The 14,767-nt window shown below is 41.1% G+C and overlaps 1 protein-coding gene across 1 annotated transcript; it reads right to left on the bottom strand.

Moving 5' to 3' along the window:
- Positions 1-9,998: 9,998 nt before the first annotated feature.
- Positions 9,999-14,105, bottom strand: LOC130464931 (uncharacterized). The gene is made up of 3 exons (XM_056834070.1): positions 13,940-14,105; positions 10,344-13,744; positions 9,999-10,265 (listed from the first exon to the last, which is right to left on the bottom strand). The coding sequence occupies exons 1-3, from the start codon at positions 14,103-14,105 to the stop codon at positions 9,999-10,001; spliced, it is 3,834 nt and encodes a 1,277-aa protein (XP_056690048.1).
- Positions 14,106-14,767: the final 662 nt, after the last annotated feature.

The following is a 14,767-nucleotide window of genomic DNA, read 5'->3' on the forward strand; positions in this document are numbered from 1 at the left end:
AACCAAGAAGGTCGGTATTGTCGGGAAATACGGTGAGTTCTGATGTGATGATGGATGTCATATTGCATAAATTTAATGCCATTTGTTTTGAAATAATGTCTGTGACATCAGTGAGAAAAACAATAAATCATCTGGCATTTTTGATTAGTATGCAAATGTATTTTTGTCTAGAATAGCTCGAGTATTTTGAATCAATTCTAACATTGCCTATGTTCTTAAGAGTACTAAAGTTATCAAGGCCCGGCTTGAGCAAATGGACCGCGCTACTGCTGTAAATCGCCGCCTATCTTCTGAATTGGGTACCCCAATTGATCGGTAAGGATCACTAATCCCGAAACTAATTGGGGTTTGAATTGTTTGTAATGTTTGTTCTGCAAAATAAATGTTGTGCTTTGGTTGGTAATTTAGATGGTAGTTGATATTTTGGCTGTAAATTGGAAATTTCGTAGGATTTAAGTTTCTGATCAGATAAAACCATGATCCAAATGTAGAAATTAATTGGGTTTTTTGTGTATGTGTATTTTTATGAGTGTTAAATTTTGTTTTGTAGAATTTATTTTGGGTTTTGATTGTTAATTGAGATAGAATTTTATCACATTTGCCTGAGAATTTGGGAAACTTCCAGGATTTAAAATATGATCCAAATTTTTTGTTTTATGAATATTTTGGAATTTAATGGATAACTATGAGTTCTTATTTTTGTCAAACATGGAGTAATCTGATCTGGGGTTTGGTGGAGTTTCCCAAGTTGAGTTACCCAAGTTTCCCAAGTTGAGTTTCCCAATTTCCCAACTGGTTAGATGATAATTAGTCTAGAAATGATTAATTTAGGGTGGGTAGTTTAGCATTACCTTAGATCGTTGTTTACAATTCATGGTCAATCAATTAGGTTATCTCTAAAATCAGATCTTCATGTCATTCAATATTTTCTTCCTGTTTTGGATTTTGGTTTTTTGTTTTTATTAATGTTTATTTAAATTATCTTCTTATTCAAATTGTAACCATTAATTTAAACTTGGTAAATAAGAAACTTTAATGAATTGATGATTACTACGAGTGATCAACGCGGCCTTAAACCAAGAGCTCTTCTTCTTAGTCGCAAACCACCCATTCACGGTAGAAGATCAGTGTACCTCAAGCCCTTCACAACCACTGTTTTTTCAAGTACATTATATCTGATTGTGCAGATGTTATGTTAATTTGATGAGTATATTTGTACCTTAAACGTCATTGTTTCATCGTATTTACGTAAAATTGTACAAATTAATTAATCTAGCTCTGACCACATCAAGCCTTCTTGCCTTTTTCTCTTTTCTCTTTCCCTCCCCAGTGCAACGTGGTTCATCATCTATCAGCTTTCTAACTTTCTTTGAACTTTCTCCAACATCATCAGATGTTAGAGCCTCGATTAACTCCCAGTAAGGACAAGCATATATAAGAGATTTGTAAGCTACCTTTCGGGCTTTATTATGATTATTATTGAAATTGTATGATCTGATTCAATGCAATTTTGAATGCTTTGATTTTTGCTATTTTGAGAAGAAGACTACTTTTTCTGATATTTATATGGTGATGAACATGGATATTTGTTTAAATAAGCTGTCTTTTTATTGGTAATTTACTTAAGAATATGGATTTTGGGTATTGTTTTGTGAATGGTGTCCCTGGCTCTTTTTATGACAGGCTTTTTCCCACCAACCACTTGCATTTTGTTCATTCTTCGTATAGCCTCCAGTGGCTATCTAAGGTGATCAATCTTCATACAATCTGCAGCTAAAATTGTTGGTAAATTGTTGTGTTCAATGAATGATGATGAATCTACAGGTGCCAGCAGACATAGAGGACAAGGAGAACATTTACATAGCAAGGACAAGCCCGTCTAATGTGCTTAGAGCTTACAATAAGCATTTCGAAAAGGAATCATGTTAAATGTTTGAGCTTCTTGCCACCGTCCTCAATGATTTGGTTTTTAAGGTATCGTATCTCTTCCCTCTGAAAATATTAACGCTCTCCTGGATCTTTTCCATTGCAACTTTCTCTTTCTTACTTTTGATTGATCTTGATTTCAGGTGTACAGAGTATATTTAGCCCTAAGTTTCTCTGTCTCGCGGTCTCTTCTCTTCCAGCGTTGTTTCCTCTTCTAATCCGGTATGCTTTCTTTCTCCTCCACTATAATTAGCCCTAAGTTTTAATTTCTTTGATATAGTGTTAATAGTTGCTGAAATTTATTTGAATTGCATTGACTCATTCAGAATATCGCAATGCATTGATTTTGATGCCCATTTCGTTTCTTAATTTTGTTAATTTTGCTTCATTCAAAGTTTTTTAATTGAGTGTTTGTTTGTGTAGCTGATGCGTCTGTTATTGGTTGTCTGCTGCTGTGGTTTACAGTGTGCAGTGTCTGGTTGTTGCTGGCTTGCTGCTGTTACTTTCTGCTGCTGCTTTGCTGGTGCTTTCAAGTAAGGTTGTCTGTCCAGTAGTTGTTGTGTGGAGTGATGTTGTTAGTGTGCAGCATTTCAGTAATTGGGTGTTCTTGATTTAAGGTGCAGTCCGTTCTGTTTGGTGTGCATAAGTAATCTCTATGAGTAAGTAGCGAAATAAAAAAATATATTCTGATGACAACAAACAGAAAAATATCTAACCTGTTGTCGTCCTAAAATTGAATAAGTGCTTAAATAACTTCCATTAAGAAGGAAATCTGCTATTTTGGACCTACTCCTTTCATTATTTTAAAAGTCTAAATGCTACTTATGTTTTTAATTTCTCAGCCGACATATCAGCAAGCCCGATCAAGGCGCTCAGCTTATGTTCCTGCTGATGGTGAAGGTATATGACTCAATTATGTGCCCAATTACCCGAGGTTTGGAGTGACTAGAGACATCAGTTTATCTCTATTATTAAATTACTCTGTTAATTATTATCGGAATCAACCTATTCGATATTGAAACCTTTAATTCACCTTCTAATTGTGGATTTTCGAGATTTTGTACCTTACTCATTTTATCAACCTATTCGATATTACAGGAAGTATTCCGTGTTTATAGACCAAGACGAGGTCAAGCTGTTATGGGTGAATGTGATAGAGAGGCTTATGAAGATCCCTAGAAACGAAACTCAACAAATGAGGAAGTGTATTATTGATGAGTTGATGCCTAGGTTGGTTTATGCAACTGCTAACTGATACGGTTATGGATGAAAGTGATAGTCTTATGCTAGCAATTGGAACCAAAACTGATTTGGGTTCAATGGCTCATTTTGTGTGCATGGTGACTTGGATTGAGTGAGCTCGTTATATGGTCCTTATTATCAAGGTGGTACGTTAATCAAACTGGTCCGTTTAATCACATTGGTCCGCTTGTTTAAACAGATTGTACGCACTTATTATTTTTAATTGCTTTGGTTAAAGTCGGTTTAATAAAGGGATATTTGTTTAAATCCCCAATTTAAATTCAGTCATTACTTAGCTTTGATTATTGCTGTTTGTAAGGAGAGTTTTAAGCCTTTGTAAACTCCAATTTAGTGACTGAATTAGGAGGCTTTAGAGCTTGTAACTGCCAGTTTTAAAGGCTCTTAAATGGCTCTTAATTAGCCGTTTAAAGCTCTTGTAGCTGTTGGTTTTTGGCTATTTATAGTCATCTTCTTGATTGGAATAAACAACCAACTGGATGATTAAAACACTTGTTTGTTACATTTCGAATTATAGTTTATAATTCAGCCTTTTTCTTTGTTTTGGACGCGTTTCCTATTCAAAGAACTGATTGTGGGTCAATAGGTCTTGTCTTGCATTCACGATCAACGAGTTAAAGGTCTAGCTTGTTAATCAACTATCCTTGTTTATACAACGAGTTTTTAAACTCGTATCATTAGTGGTATCAGAGCTGCTGCTCGTGTGATTCGCCCCAAAAAAAAAAAACAAAAAAAAAAAAAAAAACAAAAGAAAAAAAAAAAAAAAAAGAGCTGTTGTTCGTAATTCTTACAAACTGAAATATGGATTTTGATGATACTGACTTTCTACAACATCTCCAAGAAGCCTTGAAGAACGTTAGAGATGGGGGGTATCGTAGGCCTCCTAGGAGTGATCTACGGGCTATGGATGAATTCAAGGTCACCGAACTTCCTGAATTTGTTGGTGGAACATATCCGGAAGCCTATTTGGAGTGGGAGCGCAAAATAGAGAGAATGTTCGATTTCAAGGACATTGATGATGAGAAGCGTTGCAAATATGCCATATTGAAGCTAGGACGAGGGGCTTCATTGTGGTTCGAGGGACTGAAATCCAAGAGAATACGTGAAGGGAAGGAGAAAATTACCTCTTGGGAGTCTTTGAAACGTAAGCTACGTAAAAGGTATGTGCCAACAACTCATAGAATAACAACTTATCGTAAAATTGCCGAATTGAGGCAAGGAAAAATGAGTGTGGCTGAATATATTGATGAGTTTGAAAAGTTTTCCTTAATGGGAGAAATTGAGGAAATTGAGGAACAAAAACTGTCCAGATTTTTAAGGGGTCTAAATTATAATATTGCCAATACCGTAGACCTTTATCCATATTCTGATTTTGACACTCTTTGTGGACTTTGTTTAAAATTGGAAAATCAAGGGAAGTCAAAATATGGGGGAGGGTCTAGTATGGATGGTAAAGCCAAGTCTTGGGCTAAATCCGAACCTAGCTTGAAACCAAACACATCACCTAGTACCGTAGGTTCAAGTAATTCTACGGCTGCCCCTAAACTATCTAACCCAACCAAAGAAACAAGTCTGTCCAAGGTGCGTTGTTTTAAGTGTCAAGGGTTTGGGCATTATCAAAATGCGTGTCCAAATAAACGAGTAGTGACCTTGAGAGAAGCTGTTGAATGTCGTGAGGAGTTGTTGGAAGAGGAAAAGAGGTTGGGGGACGTATTTGTGTTTGATGAGAGTGGTGATGAGGAGGAAGAGGAAGGGTATGAGGCTCCAATTTATGACACAAATCTGGTTCTTAGAGCGCTACAAACTCAAATTTCACCTACTGATCTAGACCAACGAGATCAGTTGTTTCATACTAAATGTCTAGTGAAAGATAAGTGGTGTAGTGTAATTGTTGATGGGGGGAGTTGTACCAATGCTGCTTCTAGTGAAATGGTGTCAAAATTAGGCTTAATCACTACTGCCCATCCTAGGCCATTGCACTCCATTGGCTTGATGATGGTAATAGTGTAAAAGTGTCGAAGCAAATAAGGGTTGGTTTGACTATGGGTTCGTATGTGGATGAAGTTCTTTGTGATGTTATTCCTATGGATGCTTGTCATATTTTGTTGGGTCGTCCTTGGCAGTTTGATAGGGACATGATTCATAAAGGTAGAAGCAATGAGTATGAATTGAGAGACAAAGGCAAGAAAATTGTGCTAAAGCCTATGTCATCTCAAGCGGTTCGATCCATGAGTGTGAAACAAAAGAAAAAGCCGAATCTCACCATGTTGGCTAGTGAACGAGAAATTGAGCAAGCTCTTGATCATGGAGAGTTGGTGTATTTGCTCGTGGCTAAGGAGAGTCCAATTGAAGGCCAAAATTGAAAAGAAGGCAGTCCCATTGCCGAATTGCTGTTTGAGTTCAAGGATGTATTTCCGGATGAATTACCACCAGGTTTGCCCCCTATTCATGGTATTGAACATCAAATTGATCTTATTCCAGGAACTTCTTTGCCTAATAAGGCTGCCTATCGTTGCAATCCGGAGGAAACAAAGGAATTACAAAAGCAAATTGATGAACTTGTGAATCGAGGCTATGTTAGAGAAAGCTTGAGTCCATGTGCTGTTCCGGTGTTGCTTGTGCCTAAGAAAGATGGAACATGGCGAATGTGTGTTGATAGTAGGGCTGTGAATAACATTACCATCAAGTATCGTTTTCCAATTCCGAGACTTGATGATATGTTAGATGAGCTCCATGGTTCGAAGTTGTTCTCAAAAATTGATTTGCGAAGTGGTTATCATCAGATTCGGATGCGTGAAGGAGATGAGTGGAAAACGGCTTTCAAGACAAAACATGGTTTGTATGAGTGGACCGTCATGCCATTTGGTCTCACTAATGCTCCTAGTATGTTTATGAGGCTAATGAACGAAGTGCTTAAATCATTTTTGGGCAGATTCGTTGTGGTATATCTTGATGACATCTTGGTGTATAGTAGGAACGAAGAGGAGCATCTGATTCATTTGAGGGATGTTTTTGAAACACTTAGAGCTCAAAGACTCTATGGGAAGCTAGAGAAGTGTTCATTCCTTGTTGACAATGTTGTATTCTTGGGCTATGTGGTTTCGAAAGATGGAGTGTCCGTGGATCAGTCCAAGATCGAGGCTATCAAATCGTGGCCTAATCCTAAAACTATAAGTGAGGTGCGTTCATTTCATGGTCTTGCTTCATTTTATAGACGTTTCATTCGTGATTTCAGTACTATTACTAGTCCTATCACTAGTTGCTTGAAGAAAGATGCTTTTGTATGGGGAGAGGACGCTCAAAAGGCGTTTGATGTGATTAAAGAGCGTTTGTGTGCTGCTCCTATTTTGGCGCTGCTAGATTTCTCTCAACCTTTTGAGGTCGAGTGTGATGCTAGTGGAGTGGGGATTGGTGCTGTTTTGATCCAAGGTAAGCGTCCCATAGCTTATTTTTCGGAAAAGTTAGGGGGTGCTCGTTTGAATTATTGCACTTATGATAAAGAGTTCTATGCCATTGTTAGAGCTTTGGATCATTGGAGTCATTATTTGCGTTCTAGCCACTTTGTTTTGCATTCTGATCATGAATCTTTGAAGTATATTAATGGGCAACAAAAATTGAGCCCAAGGCATGCTAAATGGGTTGAGTTCTTGAAATCCTTTCATTTTTCTTCGAAATACAAAGATGGTAAAAGCAATGTGGTGGCTGATGCATTATCACGAAGGTACACTTTGCTTGCTACACTTGATGTTCGTTTGTTGGGGTGTGAAACCTTAAAAGATTATTATCATGATGATGGTGATTTTGGAGTTGCATTCGAGAAATGTGCAGTTGGTGCTTATGGGGAGTACATGTTGCAAGATGGGTTTCTTTTCAAAGGTAATCGCCTTTGTATTCCTAAGAATTCAATTCGTGAGTTACTAGTGTGTGAGGCTCATGGTGGAGGATTGGCTGGTCACTTTGGCATAGCCAAGACCTTGGAAATATTGAGAGAACATTTCTTTTGGCCTAAAATTTTAGGTGATGTAACGAACATTGTGAATAAATGTGTGACTTGTCATATGGCCAAGAGTTCTTTCAAACCCGGTTTATACTCACCTTTGCCGGTTCCAGTTCGCCCTTGGGAAGATGTATCCATGGATTTTATAGTGGCTTTGCCTCGTACTCAAAGAGGTAAGGATGCTATTATGGTCGTGGTGGATAGATTTTCAAAAATGGCTCACTTCGTTGCTTGTCACAAAACGGATGATGCTTGTAATGTGGCTGATTTGTATTATAAGGAGATTGTTCGTTTGCATGGAATTCCAAAGACTATTGTTTCTGATCGAGATTCCAAGTTCTTAAGTTACTTTTGGAATACATTGTGGAGAAAGGTGGGAACCAAGTTGTTGTTTAGCACTTCACATCACCCTCAAACTGATGGGCAAACAGAGGTGACAAATCGAACCTTGGGAACGCTATTGAGAGGGTTGGTAAGTAAAACTCAAAAGGATTGGGATGTCAAGCATGCTCACGCTGAATTTGCTTATAATCGGTCTCCTACTTATGCTACTGGTCATTCTCCATTTGAGGTAGTATATGGGATTAATCCATACTTGCCCTTGGATTTAATTCCATTACCAAAAGATGAGTTGGTTCACAAGGATGCCGATGCTAAGTTAAAGTCTATGATGAAACTGCACCAACAAGTTCGTGACCGAATTGAAGCTATTCATGCCTCTTATAAACAGAAATCAAATAAGAATTGAAAACCGAGGTTGTTTGAAGAAGGTGATATGGTTTGGGTTCATTTAAGGAAAGAGCGTTTTCCAAGCAAACGCAAGAACAAGCTTATGCCTAGGGCTGAAGGTCCTTACAAGGTGGTTGCACGTGTGAATGATAATGCTTACAAGATTGAGCTTCCGGGAGACTATGGTGTCCATGCTACTTTCAATGTAGGTGATCTTTCACCTTATCCTGATGATGATGGCCTTGCTGAATTGAGGTCAATTCCTTTTAAAGGGGGAGGGGATGATACGGTTATGGATGAAAGTGATAGTCTTATGCTAGCAATTGGAACCAAAACTGATTTGGGTTCAATGGCTCATTTTGTGTGCATGGTGACTTGGATTGAGTGAGCTCGTTATTTATCAAGGTGGTACGTTAATCAAACTGGTCCGTTTAATCACATTGGTCCGCTTGTTTAAACAGATTGTACGCACTTATTATTTTTAATTGCTTTGGTTAAAGTCGGTTTAATAAAGGGATATTTGTTTAAATCCTCAATTTAAATTCAGTCATTACTTAGCTTTGATTATTGCTGTTTGTAAGGAGAGTTTTAAGCCTTTGTAACCTCCAATTTAGTGATTGAATTAGGAGGCTTTAGATCTTGTAACTGCCAGTTTTAAAGGCTCTTAAATGGCTCTTAATTAGCCGTTTAAAGCTCTTGTAGCTGTTGGTTTTTGGCTATTTATAGTCAGCTTCTTGATTGGAATAAACAACCAACTGGATGATTAAAACACTTGTTTGTTACATTTCGAATTATAGTTTATAATTCAATTTTTTTTTTTTGTTTCGGACGCGTTTCCTATTCAAAGAACTGATTGTGAGTCAATAGGTCTTGTCTTGCATTCACGATCAACGAGTTAAAGGTCTAGCTTGTTAATCAACTATCCTTGTTTATACAACGAGTTTTTAAACTCGTATCAATTATTGTGCGGTTTCGCCGTTTTGTTTCGGCATGTAGGAGTAATCCCACTTGCCTTAGAAAATACATTTAAGAAAACGACAAATTGTGAGGGATTTGCCCCTGTCACAAATTGGGCGCGGCATGTTTGATGCCGCAACATTTGACTTATGTGGGGGTTTGCCCCCGTCGTCAATGTGGAGCGGCGTGTTTGTTGCCGCGGCATATAGGGAATGAACCTATTTGCCTTAGAAAATTTTCACGTTTTTTTTTTTGAAAAAACGACAAATGGTGAGGGGTTTGCCCCCGTCACAAAGTGGGCGCGGCATATTTGATGCCGCAGTGTTTGACTTATGTGGGGGTTTGCCCCCGTCGTCAATGTGAAACGGCACGTTTGTTGCCGTGGCATATAGGGAACGAACCTATTTGCCTTAGATAATTTAGACGCTCGTGTTTTCGGGAACGGTTTTTACAATTTAATAGGTGATCAGCCTATGTTGATGCTAATCTGGGCCACTTCTTAGGCTTCAAACAATTAGGCTTGTAAATGTTGTGCTAATCTGGGGCCACTTCTTAGGCCCCTTATTCGATTAGGCTTTTTGCATGCATATGTTAGATTAGTAGAGAGTAATAAATAGGACGAAACAAGAGTAGTATTATTTATACTTTGTAAGGCAAATTTAGCCGGTTACAAGAGAGACTACTACTCCATTAGGACCATTAGCGGCCGTTGTCTAGACCACAGATTCTTTCATAAAAGATAGTCAGAATAAACCCTAGAAAAAGTATTTTTTGAGATTGTCTGCATTCCAGGTGCGTAAAATAGGCCGTCCCTGCATGTCCTGAATGCGATAGGTTCCATCTCTGACTTCGTCATAGATCTCATAGGGTCCCTCCCAAGTGGGCGTCAGTTTACCCTGTTCATTGGCTCGTCCCACAGACTCCATCTTTCGGAGAACAAAGTCGCCTACCTTGAGCACTCTTTTAGAGACTTTCTTGTTGTATTCCCTCGCCATCCTTATCTTGTACAGCTGTTGCCTCAATGCTGCATTTCCTCTCACTTCAGGTAAAAAGTCAAGGGCCAGCTTCATCATTTCCCAGTTGGCATTCTCGTAATATAGCATGACTCTTAGTGTAGGTTCACACATTTCTATGGCAACACGGCCTCCGCACAATAGGCTAATAGGAATGGGGTTTCGCCGGTTGAGTTTTTGGCCGTGGTGCGGATGGCCCACAAGATGTTTGGCAGCTCATCAGCCCATAGACCCTTGGCCTCATCTAGTTTCTTCTTTCTCCCCTCGGAGATGATCTTGTTAAATGCTTCGACTTGGCCATTGGCTTGAGGTCGTCCTACTGAGGCAAAACAGCTGTGTATGCTGTGATCTGCTAACCACTCCTTCAGTTTAGGCGTCTCAAACTGAGGCCCATTATCGAAGACGATAGCTTGTGGTATTCCAAAGCGAGTCATGATATTTTTCCAAATAAACGCCCTCACATCACTTGTCTTTATGTTCTTGAGAGCTTCTGCTTCAATCCAATTGGTGAAGTAATCAACAGCAACTATCACATAGCGCCGGCCTCCAGGGGCCGCTGTATATGGCCCTAACAGGTCCATCCCCCACTTGGCAAACGGAATGGGACTCATAATAGGAGTCAGTGGCTGGGCCGGCCTGTGGATGAGATGAGCAAACCGTTGGCACTTGTCACATTTTTGCACCATGGCTAGGGCGTCTTCTCTCAAAGTGGGCCAATAATAACCAGTTCGCAAAGCTTTCTCTGCTAGGGCTTGTCCTCCAATGTGGGAGCTACATAATCCTTGGTGCAAATCGTCTAGAATTTCCTTTCCTTTCTCAGGAGTGACGCACCGCAGGAGAGGTCTGGAAAATGACCTTTTGTACAAAACTCCATTCCACCATTCAAACCAAGAACTCTTCTTTTGTATTTTGGCGGCCAGACTTGAATCGTCTGGAAGCGTACCGTCCATTTTGTAAGCAATGATAGGGTCCATCCATGTTGACGACCGATCCAGGATAGCTACTATAGGAGCGCACAATTCCTGCTCAATACTTCGCTTATCCTTCACTTCCCAAAACACGTGACGCGAAGTATCACAAGAAGCCGAGCTAGCTAGTTTCGACAGGGCATCGGCCTGATTGTTCTCCGTTCTGGGAATCTGCTTAGCTTCGAAGCTCTTTAGATGTTCTACTTCTTGATGCACTGCCTGCATATATTTGATCATGTTAGGGTCCCTTGCCTCATAGTCCCCATTTACTTGGCTCACAATGAGCTGAGAGTCAGAGAAAGCGAGTATCTCTTGAGCTCCAGCGGCTTTGCACATTTTTATACCGGCTAATAAAGCCTCATACTCTGCTTCATTGTTGGAAGTTTGGAAGTTGAATCTCATGGCATATTCATACTTGTCTCCTTCAGGAGACTGACATATTATGCCGGCTCCACACCCGTTTTGGGTTGACGAGCCATCTACATAGACTGTCCAGCGAGTCGTCACATTCTTTTCAAAATTCGGCCTCGTCATTTTTGCAATGAAATCAGCAAATGCTTGTCCCTTGATAGCTTTTCGAGGCTCGTATGAGATATCAAATGCATTTAGCTCAATTTCCCATTTCAGCATTCGTCCGACAGCGTCTAGCTTAGTAAGGGGTTGTTTCAAAGGCTGGTCTGTGTATACCACTAGTTTGTGTGCCAGAAAATAAGGGCGCAACTTCTTGCTGGCCATAAACAGCGCAAGTGCGAACTTCTCAATTGGAGAATATCTTAATTCAGCGTTTTGCAGGACATGACTCACAAAATAGGCGGGGAGTTGCACTCCTTCCCTTTCAGTCAGCAAGACAGCACTCAAGGACCACTCGGAAATGGCCAAATATACATACAAAGTTTCCCCCTGGAGAGGACTGACAAGCCGAGGTAAGGTGTCGAGGTGTTCCTTTAATCGGACGAAGGCAGTTTCTGCCGCCTCAGTCCATTCAAATTTGCTCTTTTTCTTGATTGTGCCGAAGAAGTAATGACACTTGTCACCTGCCCTCGATAAGAACCGCCCCAGGGCTGCTAGACATCCCGTCAGGCGTTGGACTTCCTTGACTGATTTTGGCGACGTCATATCTATTACTGCTTGTACTTTATCAGGATTGGCCTCGATTCCCCTTTCATCAATGAGGAATCCCAAGAACTTTCCAGCCGTCACCCCAAAAACACACTTCTTCGGATTCAACCTCATCTGGTATTTTCGGAGCGTTTCAAAAGTTTCTCTTAGGTCAGCCAAGTGTTCTTCACGTTGCTTGCTTTTTACTATCATATCATCAATGTAGGCTTCAATATTGCGCCCTAACTGACCAGAGAAGACAGTGTTGACCAGACATTGAAATGTGGCCGGCGCATTCTTTAAGCCGAACGGCATCACTTTGTAGCAATACAGGCCTTGCTCAGTAACAAATGACGTTTTCTCTTGATCATCTGGCCACAAGGGAATTTGGTGAAAACCCGAGTATGCATCCATGAAGGACATCAAAGCATGACCTGCCGTTGAATCTACCAGCCGGTCTATCTTGGGCAAAGGGAAGCTGTCGTTTGGGCAAGCCTTGTTTAAATCTGTATAATCCACACACATTTTCCAGGATTTGTTGGGTTTTGGCACCAACACTACATTTGCCACCCAATCTGGATATTGACTTGGCCGAATGAACCCAGCCTCTAACAACTTCTGAACTTCTTCCGTTGCGGCTTTGTTTCTTGCTTCCCCATGATTTCTCTTTTTCTGACGAACAGGTTTTAAAGACTCATCTACATTGAGTTTGTGGACGGCTATGCTTGGATCGATGCCCGGCATTTCTTCCACAACAAAGGCAAAAATGTCTTGGAATTCTCTCAGGAGAGTGACCAAATGTGCCTCAAGCTGGTCGTCAGGAGAGACCCCTACTGGCACCCTCCTATCTGGACGTGCTTCATCGAGGATGATTCCATAATGTCCACCAACCGGCTCAGGTCGTCTGGCTTTCATGTGCGCCGTGGCAATGGTGAAGGTTTCTTTCTTGACTTTCTCCTCTATCTCATCTAGCTTTCTTTTAGAGCTTGTTCGTGCTTCGTTAGTTTTTCCCCAAGCCTCGGGGCTTAGCGTAGTGAGATAACAGTCTCTTGCTAGCTGTTGATCACCATGAATAGTGCCGACCTGGCCTTTATCGCAAACATATTTGATAAGCATAAGATGAGTGACGACTACCGCTTTGGCCTGGTTTAAAGTTGGACGCCCTAATATGATATTATAGGCTGTGAGGTCTTTCACAATTAGAAATCGGACGTTCAGGTTCCTGCTCTGATGCCGACCTCCCACTCGTAGGGGCAAAGTGATTATCCCTTGGGGATGAATTATGCCGCCTCCGAATCCAATGATTGGGTAATGTATCTTTTCAATGGTCTTGGGGTCATGCTCAAGACGATTTAGACAAGCTGTGCTGATAATGTCAGACGAACTCCCCGTATCTACTAATATACGCCTTACTTTGAGGTTTGCTACCTTCAATTCAATAACCAGGGGATCGTCGTGTGGAGTGGCGATCTTGCCCCTATCTGATTCACAAATCTCCACTTTAGGGAAGTGGTCCATTGGGGCTTTTCCAGACAACATGACCTGCCCCAATCGGCTTGCATAGTCCTTCTGACCTTTCATTGTTGGGCCACCAGCGGCCAGACCCCCAGAAATGACGGCCACAATTTCTGGATCAGTGTCATTGCCGTCACGGCGGTATGACGGTGACTTGCTTTTCTTGTAGAATTTCTTACCACTTCCTCCTGCACTTGAACTGAGATATGACTTCAAGAACCCTTTGGCAGCTAACCCATCAAGAGCCCTTCGCAAACTCTTGCAATCTTTTGTTTCGTGTCCTACATCACAGTAGAACTTACAGTAAAGAGAGCTGTCCCTAGTTTCCACCGGCGACTTCATGGGGAACGGACGATCAATCTCATATCTATCACTGACATCCAGCAGTATTGTGTACAAGTCAATGTTGTACTCGAATCTTTCTTTATCATAAGGACGTCCTCTCTTCAGTCCTTGGGACTAAGTTGTCTAATAACCTTTCTTTTCAATGGCCCATGTCCCATTCGGACGGCTGGTCTTCTTATCCGATTTGTCTTTCCGCTGCGGATGGTCAGTGGTCTCTGTTCCCTTAGACTCTTTAGGGACGGAGCAGATTTCAGTGGCATGAATGAAGGACTCGGCCTCATCTAGAGCGTCGGCCATAGTTCTAAAACTTTTCTTAACCAGGTCAAACTTAAAAGACCCCTTCTTAAGTCCCCTGAAGAAATTATCAAAGGCTACACCGTCAGGTAAGTCTGGAATCTGTCCAGACTCCAAATTGAAACGTCGAACATAGCTTCACAAGGACTCATCTTTCCCTTGCTGTATTCGACCCAAATGCATGCTCGTCTTCTTCTCCTCTTTATAAGCCATAAATCTTGCAGAAAACAACATCTCTAATTCCGCATAAGTATTGATCGTTCCCGCGGGCAACTTCTCGAACCATTTTGAGGCAACTCCTTTCAGAGTGGAGGGAAGTATTTGCACCAGGTTGCATCGGTAGTTCCCTGGACATACATATGGTGCCGATAGGTCAAGAGATGCACATCAGGATCAGACGTGCCGTCATAGGCGTCAATAGCTGGCGGCTTCACTTTAGGCTCCTTGGGAGCGTTCATGATATCAGCACAGAATGGAGTGGTGTAATCAAGGATAATGCCGGCCACTCCCTGCGGAATATGGCATATTGGATCCTGCCTCCTATTCTGGGATGTTCTACGCCGCTCGCTGTCCGCATGGCTGACATGAGTCCTGGTGAGACGGCGCGAAGGGGCAGCGAGGGGTGAATCTTGCATAACGGGAGTGGAACCAGTATCTGACAGCTC

The sequence above is a fragment of the Spinacia oleracea genome, unplaced genomic scaffold (genome assembly GCF_020520425.1).
Source record: "Spinacia oleracea cultivar Varoflay unplaced genomic scaffold, BTI_SOV_V1 SOVchr0_015, whole genome shotgun sequence".
In the NCBI taxonomy this organism is placed as follows: Eukaryota; Viridiplantae; Streptophyta; class Magnoliopsida; order Caryophyllales; family Amaranthaceae; genus Spinacia; species Spinacia oleracea.

Bases quoted from the DNA above. Each gene is read 5' to 3' on its own strand.
- LOC130464931 (XM_056834070.1), bottom strand. From the start codon at position 14,105: ATGGCCGACGCTCTAGATGAGGCCGAGTCCTTCATTCATGCCACTGAA. The intron at 13,745-13,939 runs GTTATTAGACAA...ACTGTGATGTAG, and splicing joins ATGGGCCATTGAAAAGAAAG to GACACGAAACAAAAGATTGC. The intron at 10,266-10,343 runs GTGAGGGCGTTT...AATGGGCCTCAG, and splicing joins AGAACATAAAGACAAGTGAT to TTTGAGACGCCTAAACTGAA.